The sequence below is a fragment of the Drosophila simulans genome, chromosome 3R (assembly GCF_016746395.2).
Source record: "Drosophila simulans strain w501 chromosome 3R, Prin_Dsim_3.1, whole genome shotgun sequence".
Taxonomy (NCBI): Eukaryota; Metazoa; Arthropoda; class Insecta; order Diptera; family Drosophilidae; genus Drosophila; species Drosophila simulans.
In genome coordinates this window covers 21,861,496-21,886,993 of record NC_052523.2, presented here as the reverse complement: position 1 = coordinate 21,886,993, position 25,498 = coordinate 21,861,496, and the positions used below count along the sequence as shown (strand labels likewise).

The window sequence follows — 25,498 nt, the reverse complement described above, 5'->3', positions numbered from 1 at the left end:
GTAATAGGTACATATGTGCTTATAATTAGATAATTGAAATTCTTACATTTACTTTTCTTAAATTATCTCATAAAAATGATGATCTTAATTTTTGTCCTATTTCTATTTCTATTGCTATCTATGGTTAACAAAAATATTGTTTCTAATAACACAATAGATAGATAGTGAAGTAAAACCTTCACCTTTAACATTTGTAAAACCTTGTGAGAACATAAACTATTAAATTTAAAAAATATAATTAATGGAAAAGCTTATATGATTTGACGACTTTAGTATTTTTCTAGAGTGGCTTCCCCCGTCGCCTGGTCACACCGCTTGACTCAACCTGGAATATTCGACCACCCCGCCAACGGTCACTCTTATTCGGTCACAAAACAATGCAATATTTCGCGGAGCAGTGAATTAATCCGGAAATAATCGCCCGTGCCCAGAGCTTTGGAGGCCAAGTACCAGGGAGCTAGTCCCAGAGTTGGTCGCAGTCCCAGTGAAACCGAATCGTAGCCAACCGCGATCCTTGCAACCGTGCTGTGTCGAACCCAAGAAATCCTATTGATTTTGGGTCTGCAATTGTGCATTAAATATTAAGCAAAAACGAGGGCTGGTCGCGTGGCAGCCAGTGGCAAATTGTTGCTCCTGCGGCACAGGCAGGACACCTGGACACAGGATGCGGGCAAGCCAGCGACGGACAACGGCGAGGCTTGTGTAGGACGGGCAGAGCAACTGCTGGAGGAGAGAACTGGACTGGGAGTGGAAAACCCGAAAGCCCACTGAATATTGCGCTTGTTTTTTGTTGCCTATTTTTTTCGGGGCGTGTGTGTGCCAAAGCGTAGCAAACAAGCACAACAATGGCCAACAGCAGCCGAAGTCGGGCCATTTTGAGTGTTAATCTCGATGCGGTCATGGCCAACGATCCGCTGAGGGAGCTCTTCGAGGCCTGCAAAACGGGCGAGATCGCCAAGGTGAAGAAGCTAATAACGCCGCAGACCGTGAACGCCAGGGATACGGCGGGACGCAAGTCCACGCCATTGCATTTCGCAGCGGGTAAGTGAGATGCGATGCGGTTAGATCCCATCCAAATCCCTTCCAAGGACGGTCTAAAAACGGCAGCCCACCCCACCATTCACCCACCGAAAGGTTGAAGGACTCGCCCAAACCCCCCGCTGCAGTGCGGATTTGGCCTTGAGCTAGTTGCGCCTGGGTGTGACGGGCGTCATTGTCGTCGCTCTCGGTCGGACACTCGCCTGCTCCAATGGCGTCGAGAGTTGACCTAGTTTCCATGTCGCTTCTGCTTTTGGCTCTGCCACCGCTTCTGCTTCTGCTTCCACCACGTTCTATGTGTTCTATATGTTCGGCTTGTTTCCGGAAGACCCCCTCTCAAAAGGGAGGGAGATCCCCCGTGCTGCCCCCTTCACCGCTGCATGTGTGCGTGCGTGCTGCATTTAAGCATTTTCTATTTTCAAAAAAGACCCATACAGCTGCGGTCGAGATAATAGCACTAAGAGCCAACGTAATTAGCCATTTCAATGAGAGCTTTCACTGTCTCAGCACTGGAAATTGAATGTTTAACATATAACTGATTAGCTTTGTTTGTTTACACGTAGAATCCCATAGATAAAGGTCTGCAACATATGGTCTGATTGTATAGCTAACCTGTTTCACAGGGCTTACTTAGATGTTTGGCCTTTGAATATTAGATTGGGTAAACAAAATACCTCGTGCTAACATATTTTATTTACATTTTTCAACTATGAGTGATCTAATGATTAATCCTTCGTGATACAAGTAGACTTACTAATGCCTGCAAGCTTTTTTAACTATTATTTCGACTGCTGTTGTAAGTGTCTGTTTTTGTGGGGGTGACAGTGATAGTGGGCGGTGGGCGGTGCATGGGTTGTGGGTGGTGGGGCGACTTGTTGTGGCTGCTGCGTTGTATGCGCCATCCTGCTGACGTCTTTGGCTCAATATTTTCGCGTCTTTTGTTGTGACTTTGGCCTAGTTAGCATTTTATGCATTGCGATTTATTTAGTCAGTCGGCAGCATCGAATCAAAAGTGGAAAGAAACGTCTTTCCCTTTCCCAATCCCATCTTTCCCCAAGCTTTTCTAACCGTTTCACTCGACGCCCCTTGCATATCAATTTCGCCTTTTGGCCATTTGTGACTTCTTTTTTTAAGTTGAGCACTTTTTATTATCTGGCGGCGGTCTATGGTCTATGATTCATTCGCTGGGTCTTTCTTTCTATAAACTGGTTTTCCATTATTATGTTCGTCTGTCTTTTTGTCACGTTCTGTGCACAAAAAGTGAGATCTTCGAGGGGTCTGTTATTGTCGGGTGCCGTTTAAGTTATATATTTTATTGCGGCTGCTTTTCACCTCGTTGAATGTATGACATTTTTGGCTACTCGAAGTTTTACAATACCTGTTGCGGTGGAAACCAAATCGGAGCTCACGTTTCCTCCTTCCTTTCCCGCAAACGTGACACATAGTAAAACGCAATCGCCTTACTTCGCTTCTTTGCCACTATCTGATTTTCTGACATTGGCCCGTTATCATGGCTTTTATATAGTATATATAGTCGATAAACCCGGAGAGACCTTCCCCTCCATATCTTGGCCATATTCGAGATACTTAAAACATACGTTTATCGCTGGCCAAAAAGTTAAGCAAATTAACCTTCGGTGCGGTAGTTGCAAATCAAGTTGGTATTACATACATATATATCTCAGTTTTAATTCACATATTGTTCACATTCCCAAGGATCACACTTCAAAGTGGCGAGCAATTGGCGCTTTGCCGCTCCAAGTGCAACAGTTGGAATTAAGTTTTCCATTCTATTAATTTTTAATGCAAAACTTTCGTAATTGTTTGCCCACAGAAAAGTGAACGGCACAAACGTTTCGCAAACCACTTTTTGGTGGGTGGCTCAAGCTTTTGTTTGCCCAGATTTGTAATTCGATCCGGTTCTCTTTGCAGTTCATTATAAACGTAGCAATAAGTGCGATCATAAAGATTTATTTTATGTTGATCATCTGTGGTGTGACTAATTCCGGTGCCCAATTAAGATGACTCAGATTTGTGGCAAAGACAATGCAAGAGTTGCCAAAAGTATGTTTATAAGTCGGAGGCTCGGTTGGATTACATAAATAATCACAACTGTCATCCGTTTATATTGATTATTATGCGATTTGTTTTGATTGTTTATCATTTGATTGTGATGTTTACTTTCAACTGAACATAAGCTAATGGAAGCATATTTGAGATTTTCTTTGGTAACAGTTCTGCAAATGCGGAAAACACATCTTTCTTTTCGTATGCCATGGACAAGGTTGAAATGCCCGAAGGCAAGACCTTCCCACTCAGTTGTAGGGCTTTCCCATCGACCAATACATGACATTCATCTAATAACCTATTCGTTTTTATTTTACCAGGTTATGGACGCCGTGAAGTGGTCGAATTCCTGCTGAACAGCGGCGCCTCCATCCAGGCGTGTGACGAGGGTGGGCTGCACCCGCTGCACAACTGTTGCTCCTTTGGCCACGCCGAGGTGGTTCGATTGTTGCTGAAGGCGGGCGCCAGTCCGAACACCACCGACAACTGGAACTACACGCCATTGCACGAGGCGGCCGGCAAGGGCAAGGTGGATGTGTGCCTGGCTCTCTTGCAGCATGGCGCAAATCATACGATCCGCAACTCAGAGCAGAAGACTCCACTGGAGCTGGCGGACGAGGCGACGCGTCCCGTATTGACCGGCGAATATCGCAAGGATGAGCTGCTCGAAGCCGCACGCTCTGGGGCCGAGGATCGCCTACTGGCCCTGCTCACTCCACTCAATGTCAACTGTCATGCCAGCGATGGACGACGCTCCACGCCGCTCCATCTGGCAGCAGGCTACAATCGGATCGGCATCGTGGAAATCCTGCTGGCCAACGGAGCGGATGTCCATGCTAAGGACAAGGGCGGTCTGGTGCCGCTGCACAATGCCTGCTCCTACGGACACTTCGATGTGACCAAGCTGCTTATCCAGGCGGGCGCCAATGTCAACGCCAACGATCTATGGGCCTTTACGCCGCTCCACGAGGCCGCCTCCAAAAGTCGCGTCGAGGTCTGCAGCCTGCTGCTCAGTCGTGGAGCGGATCCCACCCTCCTAAACTGCCACAGCAAGTCGGCCATCGATGCGGCGCCCACCAGGGAGCTGAGAGAGCGTATTGCCTGTGAGTTATAATCTATCTGCGTTTAAAATATCTTAGCTCTAACATGATTCATATTACTTTGCAGTTGAGTACAAGGGTCACTGCCTGCTGGACGCCTGTCGAAAGTGTGATGTGTCCCGTGCCAAGAAGCTGGTGTGCGCAGAGATTGTTAACTTCGTGCATCCATATACAGGAGACACTCCGCTCCACTTGGCCGTGGTCAGTCCGGATGGGAAGCGCAAGCAGTTGATGGAACTGCTGACCAGAAAGGGATCACTGCTGAACGAGAAAAACAAGGCTTTCCTCACACCGCTGCACTTGGCTGCCGAGCTGCTTCACTACGATGCCATGGAGGTCCTGCTTAAGCAGGGCGCCAAGGTTAATGCATTGGACAGCCTGGGACAAACGCCACTGCATCGGTGTGCCCGTGATGAGCAAGCGGTGCGACTGCTGCTCTCATACGCAGCGGATACGAATATCGTGTCCCTGGAGGGACTTACGGCCGCTCAATTGGCATCGGACAGCGTGCTCAAGCTGCTAAAGAATCCTCCGGACAGTGAGACACATTTACTGGAGGCAGCCAAGGCAGGAGATCTGGACACTGTGCGCCGAATAGTGCTCAACAATCCGATTTCGGTCAATTGCCGGGATTTGGACGGACGACATTCCACACCTTTGCACTTTGCTGCTGGGTTTAATAGGGTGCCAGTGGTTCAGTTTCTTTTGGAGCACGGCGCCGAGGTTTATGCGGCTGACAAGGGCGGACTGGTGCCCCTGCACAATGCCTGCTCTTACGGGCACTATGAGGTAACCGAACTGCTGGTCAAGCACGGAGCCAATGTAAATGTGTCGGATTTGTGGAAGTTTACTCCCCTCCATGAAGCCGCCGCCAAGGGAAAGTATGATATTTGCAAGTTGCTCTTGAAACATGGCGCTGATCCAATGAAGAAGAATCGGGATGGCGCGACACCGGCGGATTTGGTTAAGGAATCTGATCACGATGTCGCAGAGCTGCTTAGAGGACCGTCAGCTCTGCTAGATGCAGCAAAGAAAGGGAACTTGGCACGGGTACAGCGATTGGTTACGCCGGAATCCATCAATTGTCGGGACGCGCAGGGCAGGAATTCCACACCACTTCACCTGGCCGCCGGATATAACAACTTTGAGTGCGCCGAGTACCTCCTGGAGAATGGAGCCGATGTTAATGCACAGGACAAGGGCGGACTAATACCTCTGCACAATGCCAGCAGCTATGGACATTTGGATATTGCGGCACTTCTAATTAAGCACAAGACGGTTGTCAATGCGACAGATAAATGGGGATTCACACCGCTCCACGAGGCTGCACAGAAGGGGCGCACTCAATTGTGCTCGCTCTTGTTGGCCCACGGTGCCGATGCCTATATGAAAAACCAGGAGGGGCAGACGCCCATCGAGTTGGCCACGGCAGATGATGTTAAGTGCTTGCTCCAGGACGCGATGGCCACCTCTTTGAGTCAGCAGGCGTTGAGTGCTTCCACGCAATCGCTGACAAGCAGTTCCCCGGCACCAGATGCAGCTGCTGCTGCGGCACCGGGCACATCTTCATCGTCCTCATCCGCAATCCTATCGCCCACCACGGAAACGGTGTTGCTGCCCACCGGTGCCTCCATGATCCTGAGTGTTCCTGTTCCACTTCCACTGTCCAGTAGCACCCGCATCAGTCCCGCCCAAGGAGCAGAGGCCAATGGAGCTGAGGGCTCCTCTTCGGATGATCTACTGCCGGATGCGGATACCATAACAAATGTCTCCGGATTCCTAAGCAGCCAGCAGCTGCATCATCTAATCGAACTCTTCGAGCGCGAACAAATCACCTTGGACATTCTAGCCGAGATGGGCCACGACGATCTCAAGCAGGTGGGCGTCTCCGCCTACGGCTTCCGCCACAAGATACTCAAGGGAATCGCCCAGCTGAGGTCCACCACAGGTGAATATATGAAAGCATTTATAAGTTAGTTATATTAAGAATCATTTCATCCCAAGGCATTGGTAACAACGTGAATCTATGCACATTGTTGGTGGACTTGCTGCCGGACGATAAGGAGTTTGTGGCCGTGGAGGAGGAGATGCAGGCCACGATTCGTGAACATCGCGATAATGGACAGGCTGGAGGTTACTTCACTCGATACAACATCATTCGGGTAAGTTTTTTACCAAAATGGGTAACCGAATTTCAATCTAAAATATTTTTTTGTCATGAAAACAGGTGCAAAAGGTACAGAATCGAAAGCTGTGGGAGCGGTATGCTCATCGGCGGCAGGAGATCGCCGAGGAGAATTTCCTGCAGTCCAACGAGCGTATGCTCTTCCACGGTAGTCCCTTCATCAACGCAATCGTGCAGCGCGGATTTGACGAGCGCCACGCCTACATTGGCGGCATGTTTGGGGCAGGCATTTATTTCGCCGAGCATAGCTCGAAAAGCAACCAGTATGTGTACGGAATTGGCGGCGGCATTGGCTGCCCTTCGCACAAGGATAAGTCCTGCTACGTGTGTCCTAGGTAAAGATTTGATAATCATTTTGAGAAGATCTTCCGAGTTATACAACCCTTTCTTCCAACATTTGCAGACAATTGCTGCTGTGTCGAGTGGCGTTAGGCAAATCCTTCTTGCAGTACAGCGCAATGAAGATGGCCCATGCACCGCCGGGACACCACTCGGTGGTGGGCAGACCCTCGGCGGGTGGCTTGCATTTCGCCGAATACGTTGTCTATCGGGGCGAACAGGTAAATTCCCTACAATCCAAGAGTATTCAGTTATGCTACAAGTATGTTATGGTTTGCAGTCTTATCCGGAGTACTTGATAACCTACCAAATCGTCAAGCCCGATGACAGCAGTAGTGGAACGGAGGATACGAGATGATGGATGCCCTCTGTCGGGTCCACGCCCACAACCACGTCGCCCGCGCTGCACCAGCCGCAAACGCAACAACAACCGCAGCAGCAGCAGCAGCAGCCGCAACCACAACAACAGCAGAAGGCACCACTGCCGTTGCCACCGCCACAACAGCAGACCTCAGCTCCAGTTGCCAAGAGGCGGCCCAAACATGCCAAACCATCGCTGCAGTTGCAGTATCAGCCCTATCAGCCCCAGCACCACCCGGTTGTTGCATCCGCCGCTGCTGTGACCACCACCCAACCTTCGCCCGCTGGCGTTTTTGCGCACAGCAATAACAACAATAATACGAGCAGCGGAAATGTGAATAATAACAACAATGACATGTCGCCGGTGTCGAACAGCAATAGCTACTCCTCGGTGGACACCAACCAGACGCTGCTCAACTCGCTGGCCAACCAGCAGCGCAACCATCGACAGCAACAGAATCATCATCAGCAGCAGCAGCATCAGCAGCAGCAGGCGAACCGCAGCCAAAAGTATAGTCAATTTATGATCATCACACCCGCCGTTTCCATAGATCGCGACTTTGAGTACGAGTCGCATTTGGACTTTGAGGATTTCGCCAATGCGGCCCACAACAATGGCAATCTGTTTCGACTTGGATTGCGGCGTAGTGATAGCAGCAGCGACGACAGCGGCCACAGCAGCGATAGCAGCAGTTTCCGCTCGAATTACAATCCCTACTTGCACCACAGTCGCCAGCATTTGCTTTCGAAAGGTGGTAATGGTGGTGGCGGCGGTGCTAGTCGTCACTTCTACGCCTTCACCTCGTCGTGGCGCTGGTGCAGTCTTCTGTGCGCCGCCATGCGCTGCTTTGGGGCCGGCGGAGCCGGGCACGGTAATGCTCCGTACAGCAGCTCGCTGCAACATCATCGACTAAGACGCTGTTCGTCGTACAATGCGGAGAATGCCTACGAGCACTTTGCGGCCCCCTTCAAGGCGCGCAAGACGCGCGACCACATGAATAACATCACCTACGAGTTGTGACGGTGGTACGACATGCTGGTGGTTATTGATCTCTATGTCTCCGTTGGCCTCCCGTCTATTTTATTACAATTACTAGCTATAGATGTCGTGTCCTGTGTGTCTCTCTCTCTCTCGTTGTTTATTATATTACTCTATAATATATCACGTAAGGGCGAGCTAGCGAGATGGATTCGTTCGGTTCGGATCGAATTGGATTGGATGGGATTGGGTTAATCAAAAGTGAAGCACAGTTTTTGAGTGATTTTAATTCGAAATACGGAAAATGCGATTCGATCGATTATACGAGGTTAAAAGTTCTTTGCCGATGAATGCATTACATTACATTACATTACGCTCGCGCGTTTATTTAAGTGTTTAAGCTTAGTTAATTTAAACAATAATTAAAACTCCAATTAAATTTAAATATACAAATACATATACATCAATCGAAAAATGAGTTTCTCTTGAAAAGGGTTTCTTTTTAAGCAATATATTTTGGGGGCTATTTAATTTTTACATTTTTAGTCTCATCACTGGAATTAATTTGTTTTGAATATTTATTATTAATTTAATAATAAGAACAATCGGTTCAATGATAATGGCACCCTAACTTTTTCAGGAGGCAATCAGCGAAGAGCAAGGGTCAAAAACTATATGCGATGTTCTATTTATAATCCGGCCATATGGAGAAAGACTCCCAGTCATGGTATTGATGTATAAATATGCAGGCATATGTTTATTAATTTTGAAACTAGCAATCTGCTTGACATTGAACTTTTAGTTGAACAATTTCTGGCACTACTGTTTGTTTTAAATGAATTTTGCTTTTATGATTGCCTGAGTTCATTTTCATATTTTTTATTTCTTCACATAAGTAACTCAAATTAATTTTTACATTTATAACCACAATATAAAAATCGTAAATGTTTTTTTTTCGTTATCATGCTTATAGTAAACACATTCTAAAATTTATATTATAGAGTCTTATCTACACTGCCTTTATTTTATTTCCTTTTATAATACTAATTTAAATACTATTTCAAAACCATCTTCCAATTTCATTTAGTAAATTTACTTTGGCATGAATACTAAGTTATTAGCTTTGATCAAAGTAGCCAGTAACAAAAGCTCCATCCTAACGGTTATTCCACTCAATGTTAAAGCTTATTGTAATTTTTGTATTCCTTTTTAGAATGCCATTATATTTAATTATCTTAAGCTCTCTACATTTCCATTTAGTAACGCTACTTTGGCCAAACTACTAGGTTATTAACTTTGAACCCAATAGAGGGTAACGAAAGCTTCGTCGTAACGACTATTGCGTGCGTAGCAGCTAGCTTTTGACCGCCAGCAGATGTGCTTGCAATTTGCAACTGTCAAGTCAACCGACACGTTAAGCTGCGCCTAAAAGTTTAAAATGCAACCGCAACGGAAGAATAATGATGATGAATGCTAAAATGCTAAAGTACGCAAATATCTCTCTTCACCCTGATTTCCCCTTTTCACGCGGCAAAAAACGCACGCAGGCACATTTCACTGTCAAAAATGCGGCTATAAACCATTTTGGAGCCGCCAGGAGCTGCTGTCGCAATCATTTATTTTTATTTTCATTTCGCTTGCCACTTATGTTGGCCCGCATTTGGCCATTTCTCAAGTCTTTCGGCCCGCTCGAGTGCGTCTCTTTTTCGGGCCTTAGTTTTTTGGCATTTCCTTCTCTTATTTTTTTTTTTTTGTCTTTTTTGGCAACATATGCAAGTAATTTGATTAAATTATATAATTACAGGGCCAGACATTCGAGATGGCAAGATGAGTAGACGGCAAGACGGTCCTGACTTTGACGAACAGCAGCACGCAAAATGCAGCACCATCGCACCACATTATGGCCATGGTGGTTAGCATTAAGTTAAAGTTAGGCTTAATGGCAAGCTGCTCGCAGCACCGAAAAAAATGGTCATAATTTTGGAACTGATAAAATCAACATTAATATGTACATGTGTACATATTTAGATAATTTTATAAACTTGTTGCAAGATCAGTGTTGCACATAAAAACTAATTTAATAAAAAGCAGCGAGTAACGAGTATAATATAATCATCATTATCTATAATTGTATGTATTCTTAACTATGAACTTCTTATTTTTATTTCATTGTACTAATTATTTTGCACTGTGTAGATCGTCGACTGCGACACTCACTGCAGGCCGGGACTAGTGCAATTTGTATTTCGAAAAGGCAACAAATAAGCACTGGGCACGGCCTACATCAGGTGACGTTTTAATGTACCACTGCACTCTCATCTCGGATGCACTCCGCTCCAAACTCCAAACTCCCAACTGCCCAATCCCCACACCACTCACCTTTCGCGCTCCTTTCGTAGGCCTGGGCCATATCAATAAGCCAAGTCAGCCAGCTCCAGCTGGGAAGAGGAAGAGAGGAGCCAGGAATGTCCGAGTGCCACATAAACACTGTAATTACACACACACACACACAACATCACTCCCAAAAGCGAGGAGCTGTAATTTAATTAAGAAATATAGACGCATTATTAAAGAAAAAGGAGTAAACAAGGGGGCAACGCACATAGAAATGGCCTGGAGGCCCCACCCAGTTTGGTCAAATGGAGATGTGCCTACTCAGACTTCATTTGGCATTCATTCGGCTGTGCCGGTCATTCCGACTGCAGGTTCCAGTTTTCCCGGCACACATTTTCTGGCCATATCCCGGGATGGGAATGGTGGTGCGTTGGACGTCCCACCACATCGATCAGCATCCTACGTGGAAACACCTCCAGTGATTCTGGGTGGCGTAAAATTAGGTGGTAGATAGTTTATTAGCATGGTCAGCTATCCATTGCATTATTCATGGCCTCCAGTTAAAATGGCTCTTCCTCAGAGAAACTATTTCCTTGGGATAGTAATCAAAGTTTAGCTTGAGTTTAGCTTCAAGGGCCGAAGGTGGAAGCTTTCAGAAGCTTTAGGGTTGGTTCTCGCATACAGAAAGTAATAAAACTTAAGGACCTTTTTTTTACTTTAAGTCTGCCAAGGGAAATGTAAATATGTATATCATCGCAGGCGTTATCCTCGAGTCCTTAAAAGGGCAGATTACTGTTGTGTAAGACAATGATGGCATACTATGCCCTTATAGAGGTCCGAGATGCGCAAGGGGAACGCTGACTTAAAGACGTTCACATTCGTCGCGAAGTCATAGTTGCGTCTGATCCCACAGATTTATATACATAGTATATATTTGCATTTCAGTTGACGCCTTAATGAAACCATGAAGTGAATTATTGTTTAAAATATGTATGGTCCTTTATGTAGGATTTATAGGATTCTATACCATTACAGATGTGCATCTTACAGATAGAGTATTATGCTTTTGCCGAATCTGAAAATTAATCAATTTGGATTAGTCGACCCGTTCCCCTGCCTTTAAAACAAAGCAAATAAGTGTATTTTTCCATTATGTTAATAAATGAAATGCTTGGATCTTCCACCCCGGTTACTGCGAGGCTAGAAGACTTAAAAGAGTATAATTAAATCATAAATGATGTAATCGAATTTGTCATCAATGCGGCTATTATGCTATATGCATAGATGTAGACACGCGTGCCAATATCCCTACCCGTAATTTAAAAGTGTAACTTAAATCTACTCGTCCTCCTCCTGCGACTCGCTGCTCTGATCGACCGGATCGACCTCATCCGTCTTTTCTTTGCTGCCGCTATCCTCGTTGCGAAGCGAGGACTCGACCAATTCGCGGGTGAACTTCTGCACCAGGCGCAAGGCAGTGGCCGCTGGCATATCGCACAGGGAGTGGCACATGAACTCGCCAAATCCCCGAAATTTGGCGTACGCCTGTGGCAAGGGGGCTAGAGGTTGTGTTGGATAGTATCCGGATATCGACAGACTGTCGTCGAATCGGCGCTTCGACGGATGATCGTCCAACGCCTGTGATCCACGCTTATTGCTCCTCATGGGATTAACAATCGGACTACTGATAATGTACTCCGGCTGGTTTTGGTTTCGTCGGTGATAGCTTTCCGCAAAGTGATTGTAGCCCTTGCCATTGGGCATTTCTCCATTCGTGGAGCGTTGGCTCTTGTTGGCTTCGTCAGAGGTATTCAGGGGAATCCTATAAAGAAATTATGTCTTGTCATTAGCAAATGTTACGTTAGGCAGCAATGGATCATGGACTTACCCTAGCACTGTGGTAACGGGGAGTGCCTGCTCGCAATCAAAGATCTCGGAGTCGTCCTCCAGTTCGTCCTTGATGCTGTTCATATGCCCGTTGCTGTCGCTCCGGCAATCGTCCACCTCGTAGGTCTCCTCATCCTCCTCCTTTATGCTCATGTTCTTAAAGCTGCGCCTGGGCCGTATGTGATCCCCCAGAAACTGGAGGCTTTCGAACAGAGGCCATTGTGAAGACTGTGTGGAAAGGCCATTCTCGACGCGTCGCTTCTCGATGTTATAGCGATTCCTCAACGTGGTCATCCGTTCCCTTATACTGGTGGCTAAGAATTAAGATGGGAATATGCCTAGAATTATTTCCTGCCATCTGAAACTGGTTTAATCCCCTTGCTCACCATCGTAGCCCAGTTTGTGGGCTATCTGTTCCCATATATGGGCCACATACAGCTTGTCCTTGAACCGCTTGTTTGACCTATCGTACAGCACTGGGTGCGATCGGTATTCCCGGATCAGACCCAGATCAAACTCGCCCGTTTGGGCGTATGTCGCTCGAGGCCGACCACGCCCCTTTGGCAACTGCGGTGGATACAAGTGTGACAGGTTCTCCATTCCTCCTCCAGCCCTGCCATGGTTAATTTTACCAATGAAAGATTTATTATTTTCCATTTTAATATTATTTTGTGATTTGTTAAAATTTTGATTTTTCAGTTTTCTCTTTTTTTTAACTAAAAAGTTATTCGAGGCGAACTGACTTAAAAAACTAAAAAATTAAAAATACATAATATATGAAAACTTGAATGATCATATTCTTCACTTCTTAACCGCTCTTTTTCTAAAACATAGTTAATACCGCTCAAAGGTCTTAAAAAACTAAAAGAATCGATCCAGCGAACGAAAAGAACACGAGAAAGAAGGAATACTTTTGAGGATATACATACACACTTACTTAGTTACCGGTTTTTCAACAAAAGGGAGCATAAACAATTAAAAAACAAAGTCTGGCCGAGCAGAAGAAGACTATAAAACGAAGCGTTGGCGGGTGAGAACTACTGAATGTTGGTAAAACTGCTTGAGGTTTTGATGCTGGAGATTGATCGTATCCTGCATATTATCACTTCGATAAGTCGGTGATCTGTTAAAGATACGAATCGACAGTTCCGCTGTTTAAATACAAAGTAAATAAGGTGCCTCTAAAGCAGAATGAAGCAGCATAATAGCTAAGCAACATTGTAATTGGACTTCGGACAGGTATTACTGCTCACAAAATCAAGGCTAGATAGCAACTGAATTTAACGATAACCGACCGATAAATCTATGCTTGCCAACCCTAATCTGCATCCGCTTTAACGGCGTACATGCATTTTACACAGCCGCAGCCGTTTACATGTATATATACGCGTGCGTAGGTGTGTATATAAAACAAAACTGCATCTTCAGTGCGCTCTGTCTCTCTCTATCGCTCAGTTTTGGTGCTAAGCGAACGACGCGCACTGTCGGCGTCGACGCCAGCAGCGCAATAAAAACAAAGCCAGCGAATACCGTAAAAATATCAAACTACCTAAAAAAAAAAGTACAGAAACGCGCTCGCAACTGCTTGATATTAATTTTAAGCGACGCCAGCTGCGCTGCTCTGCTCACACAGATAAACATAAAGAGTCGCCTTATAAACTTTAAATAAACAATTGCAGACTACCACTAATTTACGCTGTGCGAACGGAATAAATAAATAAAAAAAAACAGAAAAGAAATAATAAAACTAAAATAAAAAGAAAGCAGACATTACCGAGTAATTGAGAAACTGGTATTATTTTTGGCTGGCTGGCAATATCGAATTAACAAATATCTTAATTTATTTTTATAGATTTACTCACCTCGGAAATACAATTTAGATTCGCCTCAGGTTGGTTTTAGTGTGTATTTTTATTTTTATACCTATTAAAACGCGCGCTCTTTGCTCTGCGTTGCGCTTGGGCTTGCCTCTGCTTTCTAGCTGGCTATTATGGCTAACTGTAGCTGTGGCTGTTACTTTAAAAAATCAATATAGACGTAAATAAATTAATTAAGATTGCCTGCGCAACACACGACGCTCCGCCAGTGCGATGTTCGCCGCTCTCTTTCGCTCGCGATGCTCTGTCTTTTTGCCTGCACGCACAACTAGTCGCTGTGAGAATATTTTTTAAACTGAAACTGAAAAAATTTTTTATTTTTATATTTTACGAATTACGGACGAGGCAAGCCGCAAGAGAGCGGCACTCACACAGGGACAGGCACTCACACAGACACACAACCTCACGACCACGCGCGCACCAACCCTCTCGCTCACACAGGCGCCGAACCCCATGTAGTAGAGATGCGAGCGTGAGGCAATTTCTTTCGCTCGTGACGGCCGACTTTGAACATGCAGTCAAACCAGTTAGCACCACTCGGATTTCTGCTACGTTTGGGTTGTTTTCTTGTATTTAACAGTGTTAAATTTTCATTTTCAATCATTTTAAACTGTTTTGCACCATTGAGACACTTTTTATTCATTGCACAGACCATTCAATTGCACATCTCTAGCAGACAGCCAACCAGGTGGCAGCGCTTTCGACTCAAATACATATGGCAACCATGGTCGGGGATTTCAATAACGGAAAAGGGATGAAAAGTACCAGAATACCGCGCGCGTTTGGAAATGTTTAAATATCAAATTCAACTAGGAATTTTAGGAAAATATGAACACGAATTCAAAGCGATCGAGTACACATAAGAACATAGAATAGACAAGAAGCAAACTCACCTGTATATATACTTTTATATAATTAAAATAACACAGACGTTCTGATATTGCGAATTAGAGATCTGAAACAACAGAAAATATATCATAAACAAAAAATGCGAGACATGGCTTTAGTAATAATAAATAAATTTTATTGATTTTAGTTGTTTATTACAAACCGCCCATAGGCCGGGACAAGTGCAATGTTTATTCGAAATGCAAAACGTTGACACCTTCCCGTCCTACGGGAAATTCATATTTTTATTCGGCTGAAAACAAGATCACGAATATTGAGTTTCAGCAAGTACAGGGAACATCTTGATAAACATTCATAAATAATACCATCAACAGGTAGGCAGGTAGGCGAACAATAGGAGTACCAACCAAAGCCCAAAAATCTCGAATTTCAAAAGCAGAGAACATAAGCAGCAGTTCATATTAAATTTCCGCCCCTACTTGAGTGTCCTTTGTGCGGGTCTGCGAAATGCCCAACAATAGTCCTGGGTCCTCGAGGAGTGGGAGTTTCTGATCGCATAGGATCGGGAACAGGTAAAACTAAACCCTGGACAAAATCAAGCGTTAAATGCCTTTTACTTACGCCTCACATCATTTCGCAAGAGGAAGCTTGTATGTATGTATGTGAAAGTATGCTGCGGGGTCCATTAACAGTTGGCTAACATCAACAAAATTTGAAATCCAAGGCGTGACAAATTCGTAGAAACCAGAACCACTTGGAGGCGGGCAAAAAAAAATTAACAAATCTGCTGAGCGGAAGAATTGCCAGGGCAGCAAAAAAAATAAGTCTACCAAAACACACCCGCGATTCCCCTTTTTCCAGGCTTTTCCAGAGATTATTTACTGCTCCAACTGTTTGGGAGCCTCAGCGTATTTCGCTTATCTGCCCCAAATGAAAACCAGCATATAATAATACTAATAATATCTTCTGGGGGCAGCGGAGAATCGGAGCTCGGTATTTGTTTATTTGATCGCTGCTGGCGGCGCTTTTCGTGGCCCAAGACGGCATTAGGTTTTAATGTTGTTCCCTGCGACACAACAACGAATTCCGCACTGAACAAGAGCTGCAATAAATTCATATTTATTTATTTTTGTTAGGCAAATACGCCCCCAACGGCTCGAAGACTCTCTTCAGTCCTCGGGCGCTTCTGCCCTCGCCTTCTCCATTTCAGCAAGCGAAAGGAAAGGCCCAGAAGAGACCCCAAGTCCGAGTCTTGGAGATCGGAAAGCGGAAACGCAAATAGACGCACGATAACAAAAAAAAAATGAGCCGAGGCAGTAGAATGAGCAGAAAACAGAAACAGTACGGCACATAAATTTGAAATAACTAATAATTCATTGAAAAAGCTGGCAGGGAGTGGGGCAGGCATGGGGGAAAAACTGGAGTGGCTCGGCGGTGGGGATCAAGTAATAATATTTGCTCAAGCCAACAGCTGACAAGTCAGCAATAACACACACTTCTCTCGATATCGCGATCGAAAATCCCCGCAGGAATTGAAGGCGCTCGGTTTTAGAAAGAGGAGGCCTTTCGAAAATATACGGTGGGGGCTGGGAAGAGAAAGACATAATAGCCAGTTTGCAATTCTCCTCGATCTAGCAGAAGGTAAATTAATTGCAGAGGTTAACCATTTGGATTTTGAATTTGAATTCAACTAATATAGCGTAATTTCTCATGGCTATTCATTACGTGTGTGTATCGTATCTCCTTTTCTAACATATATTTAAAATGCCCATTTGTCTTCTCTACGGTCTCTCCTTGCACATCTGCGCTCATTAAGGGCATTCAGAGTTCGGTTCGCTGGCCTTTCTCCTGCACATTTATGATGGCTACTTCTCCGCCTCTGCGAAAGACTTGCCAGCTTTTTCGTTGTCCGTTGGTCTGTTCTAGTTCGAGTAGAATCGTTTTTAATGACTCGAGAGCAGGAGCCGCAGTGCCAAACCAAACCAAACCAAACTTAGGAAAGCATCGAAGCCTTCGATGGCAGCCAGGGATAAGTGAACGGGAATGGTCATGGATGGCCATGACTTCCAGCCAAAAACCGTTTGCATTTCCCATTGTTGATGTACTTGTTGCTTCATCGAGAGACAGAGATACAGTGGATGCAACTTAGAATTGATCATACCCCTAAAAGTATTATTCCAAGTAATGTTCGCAATTTCAATTAATTCATGAGGAATTTAAATCTCCATAAACTCGCGAAAGAATGTGCAATGGTTTACAATGATAAAATATGCAAATAAACCAACACTGTGGGCTATTAAAAACAAACTAATCATTTTATAGACTACAGTTTAACAGCAAATAGTGTTTAGTACAGGAAATGAAAAAAAATATGTGCTGATGAGTTGAGAAAAATGATCGTAAAGTCAGCTCAAGAAGATAATATTTTTGCTTTTTATTACAGGCAAATATTTCTGTCTACTTTTTTTCTATCAAAAAATAAAAATGAGTAAGGAGAAAAAAGAAAATGTTCCTTCCATAGAGTTTCCACTGTAGATCGAGCGAGGGCCGCGAATAGAAATAACTGTATTAAATGGGCCCAGGACCAGTGAGAAAGGTCTGCCGCCTGAGAACCGAACCTCCGCTCTTGGCTGTTACAATTTCTAGGCTCCAGCAGCCGAGGCTCTCGGGTCGCCAGACTTGGCCATCGTTTTGGCCATGGTCGGTGGAACCTGTTTTGGGCTCGGGGGGGCCCAGCAGCAGATCGCACAAAAGGCGTTCCAGAGATGCGGACTGGGCCGTGCCTGGCTGTCTCATCTGTTGTCTATTTGGCAGGCTCCAACTTCTACCAATTGCTGGGGGCCTGTTCGCAAGTGCAACATGTTGCCAGCAACATTTGTTGCCTCGGCAAACACTCACAGATTTGATTTGCTCTTGCTTCCAATTCTTCTAGATTTGCCAAGCCATTTTGCCATTTTTTGGTTGGTTTGTTTTTGCAGCAGCCGCCGCTGCAGCAAGACAGCAAGAGCAGCGTAATCGAAATGCAATTAAGATGCGGCTTCAGAGTGCTGCAGAATTTTTGACTCGCACTCACCGAAGGAGCGAGAACGTGGCTGCAATTTATATTCCCGGACAGATTTTTAGAAAGTAGCAGAGGAGTTATACCCGAGAGTCCAGACCAAAGCCAAAGCCAAGACCAAGATCAAGACCAACCCATAGTGCCATTCGAAAGGCGTTGACGTGGAGAGGTGAGCCCGATCCCGAAATGCGGCTTAGAACGATCTCGGTGGATTGTAGACTCACTCTGTTGGTATTCGTATGTGGCATAATTAAAGGGTTACGCCACGGCCACGCCAATCTTCATTCGATATGTGGCGATCTGTTCGCGTCCCCTGCTTTCTTCTCTGCTCTGCTGTAGAATTCAGTTCTGTAGAATTGTGTGGCTGATATGCATAACGGTGGTTTAATATGAGTTGGCGCACAAAGAGCGACTGCGCCACAAGTGGGCATGTCTCCGGTGATCCAACCCCTTTTCTCTATTCCATCCTTGCACTGGGAAAAAGTCTAATTTAACTTGCAGAATAAACTATCTCAAAGAAATTGATTCGGAAGTTACGCTTGGAATAAACTATAGTGAAAAGAATTGTAATTGCAGAGGCTGACTAAAGAATTAGGCAAAAAGAATCGCAAATGGAACAGCGAACGTTAGAATCTGTTTTAAGAACCATGCAAATGGAGAGCGAACTTAATTTTCCAAAATCTTGAACAAATTAGTTTCCTGAAAATACCCTGAATAATTTATTGAATTTTCCCTCAATGTAAAAGGCTTCTCTTGTAAGTCGAAGCACATTCATTTCGTTGATATCGTTATGGCGTAATATGGGCCACTTCTCCCTGGACGTGTGCAGTCATCAGTCGAAATGGTCGGCCATCAGCGCGTCGTTTATTGGGGCTCGCTCCGCGAGTTCTCCAATTGATTGCCCACATCTGTGCAGGCTAAGCTCCAAAAGAATCTTCGCCAGACGCACGAGGATGACCAGAAATTATTGTTCATTGGGAAAACGTGGTTTCGAGTGGTAGTCTCTGTTTAATGGCATCAAACTTTAAAAGCAAGCAAAAAGCCAGTGTCTCAAGGCAAATAACCACACTCAGCTGGAATATTGACTTGATTCCATTACGCTGGATTGCAAAATAAAAATTATCTCATTTAATTTGCTACTGGACAGGTGCAGATTTGCCAACCAAATTCTCACCGCCAACTATCGTTATCTTTTTGCTGGTTAAGTGCGATATCCTGCTTCTCTAAATGAGTGTTTTTTTCGCAGCTTTTTTTCTCCGGCTTATTTTAAGAACTATGAAATCTCCATTTGTAGTTTCATTCATATCGAGAATGTGATTTCTTTAAAAAATGATTCAGTTATTGTACACTAATAATACAGTTTTCTCTGGGGAATTGTCCTAAGGGAATTGGGAATTAATCGGAAGATGGCAATTAAAAGTTGAATGGGAACTTGGAATTCCGCATTCAACTAATATACATTTGATAAGCTGAACCTTTCGTGATAACTAAGTAAAGCTAATACGCTGTCTTTACATTATAGAAGAATGCTAGAGTTGTGTCATAAAATCATACACCTTTTTACAGGACGCATAGTGCGTAATCTTTTCATGGCATCTCCACACAAAGTTTCTCATTATTTCGCAAATGTGTAACCAAATGTTATTATCCGCTAATTGCCAAATAGTTTGGCATATCTCGTTAGCAATGGCAGGCAGATTGGCGACTGAAGACTAGAGTCGGAAGACTGGGCCTGGACGAGGCTACAGCTACAACGGCTCAATTACTACGCGTCTTCAGTGGCTCACAATCTGGGCGCTGAAGAATCGGGCTTGTTGCCAAGGAGTCTTCGGTCTAATAGCTAATGATCGGCGGTAAATATGCGCCATCTTAATCCCCCCGTCGTACCCTGATCATCAGCATCTTTAAAGTGAACGAAATCCCGAAGACCGAATGGGGCCAAGTTCTCACACAAATTAAAATTGCTGTTCTCTTTTATTTTCGGGCCCCTTCTACGCAAATGTGTAGGGTATGGGTTGCGGCATGGGATGTTCCGAGTGGCATCTCATCGAGAAGAATTTAAGCCTCGAATTTCGCAGAGGGGAGACCGAGCTAAGCAAATTTTAAGCTGGTGCTTCATAGTTATATGGGGCATTGCCTATACATGCATATGTACATATGTGTAAACAAACGGGTATGTGTGTTTGCCCCGTGTTAGGTATTCGATAGCGCCAATTTGATATGGCGGCCAGGAGCACAAATTAAGTTTCCCAGAAACGAAGAATACTACCTGAACAGCGTAGAATCCCCATTCCATTCTTCTGGCACTGCCAGTGGAGTGTTATCTTCCTTGGCTGCGAGTTTTATGTCTGCTCAGATCGTAAAGCTGTTAGCGACGCTATAAGGAAGAGAATCTCTCAAAAAGAAAGTTGGCAACAACGCAAATAAACTATGTAAAGTGGCTTCTTCAATGGAGAAAGAAGCCCAGGCGAATAAGATGTTGCCGCAGGAACTTCATTTTGCTCAGCAGTGTTTTTTAATGCACCGCAAGATAGTTAAAGGAAATTAATGAGTAGTAAAAGCGAAACGGACGGGCCAAGTTGCCGAAGAGAGTCGATCCAACCACTCAGGGGCCACAAAAGCGAAATCAATATCCAATCATTAATCGTTAACTAATTCCATGAATTCTGCCCGACTTTGGGATCCCGGGTCCAGCTTTTTTGGTCAGGTCCGTCTGTCTTCGGTCTGCCTTTGCCCCATTTACCAAGTTCCAAAAACGCAACCAGACATGCCACACTAAAGACATATATTTATGCCCCGAAAGCAACTTTTGGCGTATTTAGAACAGCAACAACAACAAACAACGGCGAAAAAACAGAAATATCAAGATAAAAATATTTTTTCGGGCGGCCCTTTGTGGCTCTTCGATGGGACAGTGGTTACACTTCAAAATATCACCCAGTCATAATGGTCAAATGAGATATTTGATAACCTAGATTATTGTTAAATTTGATTAAATAATTACATACATTTAATGATTGAATATAATTCAATAGACTGGAACCTTGGAACTATCTATGCACCTATCAAAGTGATTTTAGTTAAGGTAGGACATGTCAATATTAGCTTTGATTGTTTCCGGTGTATTGGTCCGCCTAAACCAAGTATTTGCTGATTGCTGCTTTGTTGTTGTTATCGTCGTGGCGCGTCTCAAGTCTGGAGTCGTCCCTTTGTGCCTCTTCAGGGATCTTCTTCTGGGATCTGGGATTTCCTCCCTCCACACACGCGTTTTGAATTCGATTTGCCGATTGCCGTTTGCTTCTTGGCGAGATTTCGATTTCGTCGGCAACAACAGCAACGAAGGTCTCGACCATGAAACAATTTTATATTTTTGTGCAGAAAAAACGAAGATCAATAAAATTTTACCGACAACTGTATTTCGCTCAGACATCGGAGTGGAGGGCCCTAAAATTAGTGACCAAATTGTCAAAGTGTGGACCTTTGAGAGGGGGTGTGGGTCACATTTTTGGTTACAGTAATCAGGCCAGAATCGAGCGAAAAGAAATTGAAATTAAGCAGCTGGTAAAAATTTGAACTTCATTTTTTGTGTGCCTCGGTTTCGTAGATTCCGAAAGTGCTACAAAACAAAGTGTTGAAATTTATTTGGGAAATGGGGAGCTCTGTTGCGTATGAAGGTTATGTTCACTCCATGGGAAAATAATGTAGTAAAAAGCAGATTGTGACCGATTGATATGGAAAACGATAAATGCCTACGTGACCCAAAAATTGTTAAAATTAATAGTATAGGGAAGAAATGTGAGTAGAAATAACATTTCACAGCAAGAAAGTAGTTTTACTGCAGCATTTTCCTTGATTTCCTATTATCTCAACATTTTACTTGAAAAGGTCCAGAAGTTTTGCCTATCAACTGTGAACCGAAAACACACAAAAAGAAAGTTGCCCCTAGGCCTGGTGCATAATTCTGTAGAAAAGCGAAGAACAAGGATGATTGGTAGAAAGAGGGGGTGAGAAGAGAGGGCGCCGTGTGAGTTCCTGCAGAATCCGCTGCAAGAAAGGTGCTCCACCAACAACAAAAACAAGAATGGCGATTCCCAGAAACGAGAGTGTGTGGGAGGTGGAGAAGGTGGAGCTGGAGAATTCTTCCAAAGGAGCAAGAAGAGCGAAGAATAGGGGCCGTCACTAATGAATTTGTATGCAGAGACCGCAATGATTTGGCACAAAAACAAAAGCAACAGTAACGGAAATGCGAGGATTAAGAAAAAAAAAGGGAAACGCGGGTCCAACGAACAACATTTTGTGAAATTAGTGCAGACAGTCGAAAACGCACCTTTTATGTTTTGTAGCCTCTCTTCACATTTAACGATTGCCAGTTGTTTCTTTTTCCATGATTTTTGATTTATGCAAAAGCAATAAAAATTATTATAATGAAGGCGCTGACATGGCTGATGGCCAGAGCAAAAAGATGCACTGAGAGAAATAGCTTATACGAATGGCAGCAAATTACATCAAAAGGATTATGCAATCATGCGGTTTCTTTTAGAAAGTTTGATGATTTTGAAAAACATTTTGCTGGTTTAATATTTAGTTTAAATACTTTTTAAAAACTATAACTGCATTGTATACCACATGCCATTCTAATTTAAATGAAGATCCTCACATTTTATGTCTGTGTAGGCGAAGAACAGAGTTGGCGACACGTGATGATGGTGAGGATAAGGAGAAGAACTGGGGGCGATGACGATGCTGTTGTTCCTTGTCCGTTACTTTAACTTTACTTGCTCTTTCTCCCGCACTGGGGCTCATGTTAAAAAACAAATAAAAGTTCAACAAAAAAGAGCGCGAAGAGAATGAGTCAGAATGTTTGTTTGACTTCTGCACAAAGAATGGCTTCTTATTTCTTTCTGCTTCTGCTCCCCGAAATGCAAAGGCAAAAGCACATGTAAATAAATCAAAAGGCGACAGGAAAATCGCCATTTTCCCCGCCTATATGCACAATCATTTGGGCGCAAAAAGTCTTTTTAGCAGAGCGCTTTAGTTTAACTCCCAACTATTAGCTATTTTGATGGTCAGCATAAATTCTTCACCTCTTTGCCGTAATTATCTAAAGGAGAGAGTCACTCCTCGAGGCTGCGCCCAAAAAACGGTTAAACATAAAAAAACTAACGGCAGTTTTATAACGCTGGTCTTGGGAACTGGGGAGATTACCTTTTGGGAGGCTGCGCCAAAAATGAGCGGAAAATGCCCGCAAAAAGAGTGGGCGCAAAGAGATCCCCGAAGATGATACACAAGCAATCAAAAGAAATGCAACGGCCTCTTCGCGCTCCTCATCCTTCTTCTCCTCCTTCCTCCTCTATTCCATCTTCACCCATTTCTTCCTGCACTTGCCGATGCACCGTTACGCGGAGTTGAGCCCGGGTTCAAGATCACCGCACCCAGCCAAATGTTTTTTCTGTTATTTTTTTCCTTGATTTTTTCGGGCGCATTCTCCGCCTTGTCTCTTTGCACTTTTACACAGATTCTTTGGGGGATATTTCGTCGGTTTATGATGTTTCTTTTCCTTTAGTTGGTGTTTTTCTATTTTTTTTTTTGAGGGCACTTGGGACTAACGGTTCTGTTTGGTGAAGTTAACAAATAAAAATAGCGCGCGCACTCAACTCACCGACAAACAAACACGAGCGCACAGAAATGTTTAACACACCATCGTCGTGCCGGAGGCTCAAGGCTTTAACTTCCTCGATCCGCAGTAACTTCCTCACTTTTTACTTATATTTCTTTTGATCAGTAGTAGTCAGGAGTTGGAAGGGTCTGTTGAGACACAACCGTCGCCGCCGATGGATTGCGCGCAATTGAATTTCCTCCACAGCGGCGACTCAGCTCGTCGCCTCAACGAAAACGACTTCAGAACTCAGACTCGAATCTCTCTGCCGACGTCGGCAGAAGCAGCGGCTGCAAAAAGGAACGCAACTCGCAGGGGTGGCAACTTTTAGATACCCACTACCTGCTTTTTAAGGGGCACAGAATGTATAAAGTAACACCAGAAGTTTACGTTAGCTAGACATAAAATATAACAAGTTAAATATAAGTTATATATAAGTATATAACGTTTATTTAAGGATTTACATAGCAATCACTTAGTACGATTAATATCAATATCAATCACGTATAAACTCTCTTACTCTCGAAAAACAAAGGGTACCTCGATCTTTGTTCGCTCTCTGCGCCGAATCGCTTGATACTCTCCCAGAAAGGACCAAAGGTTTCCCGAGCAAGGCTTCTGGAATGTCGTAGAACAGGGGGATGTTATGTCATACAAGATAAAGACTGTCTGAATAAGGATGCAGGCATTGATTTTTTTTTAGTATATTTCTAGAATAATACATAGCATTTTTTTTAAATTAAGAGGCATATATTGGGAAGGTTGTGCTGAAAGGATATACTTTACAAGATTTAAAGTATATTTATGAAAGCGAATTCTTTGCGGATCCGCAAAGATCCTATAGGTTATCCTAAGCATCGCCCATAGCTATCTCAACTTTGAATGCAAAAAAGATCCCCTAAAAGCCCGAAAAAGAAGTTTTAACTAAGACTTGAAACCCGAAAAATGTTGTCCGTCGAGTGAGGCCTTCTGCCAGCTAATGATCGCCCAGAGCAGGCTGGTAAAAGTTGCGAACCTTGGGCCCGGGGACAACTCCATTAGGGCGGCCCACATTCGGTGGCCAGTTGGGTTTACTTTTGGTTGGCGAGCAGGTGCATCGGTGGCAAGAGCGCAACCGAGAGTCGCGAGGAAAGTTGCGGCGCGTGGCTAGAGATCGATGAAGAAACCAGAAGATGAAGACGAAGACCCGCGCTGCCCGCATATCGCGCATCAGGACAATCGCTGAGGCACGAGGCATGTCCGGACACATCTGGAGTGGCACAGAGTCTCATAGTCACACCTTGAGCAGAGCTGATCGCTTAGCTATTAAAAAGATACCAAGAAATTTATTACATTTCATTCAACCAGATCCTTTTCAGGCTCGATCAAAGAACTAAGAGCTATAAATCATTAAATGCCATTTAAGAGCATTTGTAAGATCAAAAACATATTTCGGCTTGTAATAATGGTTTATGCTTATCTTCAATGTGTTGTCTGTACTAATATAATAAGGACGGCTAATTTTTCAGCTTTTTTGCAGCGCAGCATAAAAAATTTAGCATAAATGAAAACTGAACTGAGATCGCCGATGGCCAGGGCATCATTAAACACATTAACAGACAACAGACGATGGCGATGGCAGGTGATGCCAAACAGAGACAGGTTGGCAAACTGACTGAGTGGCTAAATGACTGACTGACGCACTGAATGACTGACTGACTAACTGAAGGACCGACTAAGAGCGCGACTGAACGATCCCAATGGCAACTGTACACACAAACGGGCTCGAG

General features: G+C 44.2%; 2 protein-coding genes and 1 long non-coding RNA gene across 3 annotated transcripts; 2 read left to right on the top strand and 1 right to left on the bottom strand.

Moving 5' to 3' along the window:
- The first annotated feature begins 306 nt into the window (after window positions 1-306).
- LOC6729645 (poly [ADP-ribose] polymerase tankyrase) lies at window positions 307-8,535 on the top strand. Its single transcript, XM_002104915.4, is given in 7 exon segments — window positions 307-1,041; window positions 3,426-4,208; window positions 4,273-6,153; window positions 6,210-6,367; window positions 6,433-6,725; window positions 6,794-6,950; window positions 7,010-8,535. Coding segments are annotated over 7 exon segments (4,569 nt in total). The 5' UTR covers window positions 307-845; the 3' UTR covers window positions 8,111-8,535.
- A 444-nt stretch (window positions 8,536-8,979) lies between these two features.
- Window positions 8,980-10,212, top strand: LOC123327297. Its single transcript, XR_006541944.1, has 2 exons — window positions 8,980-9,761; window positions 9,873-10,212. It is a non-coding gene; the product is annotated as an uncharacterized LOC123327297 (long non-coding RNA).
- Window positions 10,213-11,536: 1,324 nt separating this feature from the next.
- LOC6729642 lies at window positions 11,537-23,956 on the bottom strand. Its single transcript, XM_016177534.3, has 6 exons — window positions 23,733-23,956; window positions 15,060-15,121; window positions 14,152-14,467; window positions 12,676-12,902; window positions 12,291-12,603; window positions 11,537-12,224 (listed from the first exon to the last, which is right to left on the bottom strand). The coding sequence occupies exons 4-6, from the start codon at window positions 12,887-12,889 to the stop codon at window positions 11,741-11,743; spliced, it is 1,011 nt and encodes a 336-aa protein (XP_016036287.1). The 5' UTR covers window positions 12,890-12,902; window positions 14,152-14,467; window positions 15,060-15,121; window positions 23,733-23,956; the 3' UTR covers window positions 11,537-11,740.
- Between the last annotated feature and the right edge of the window lie 1,542 nt (window positions 23,957-25,498).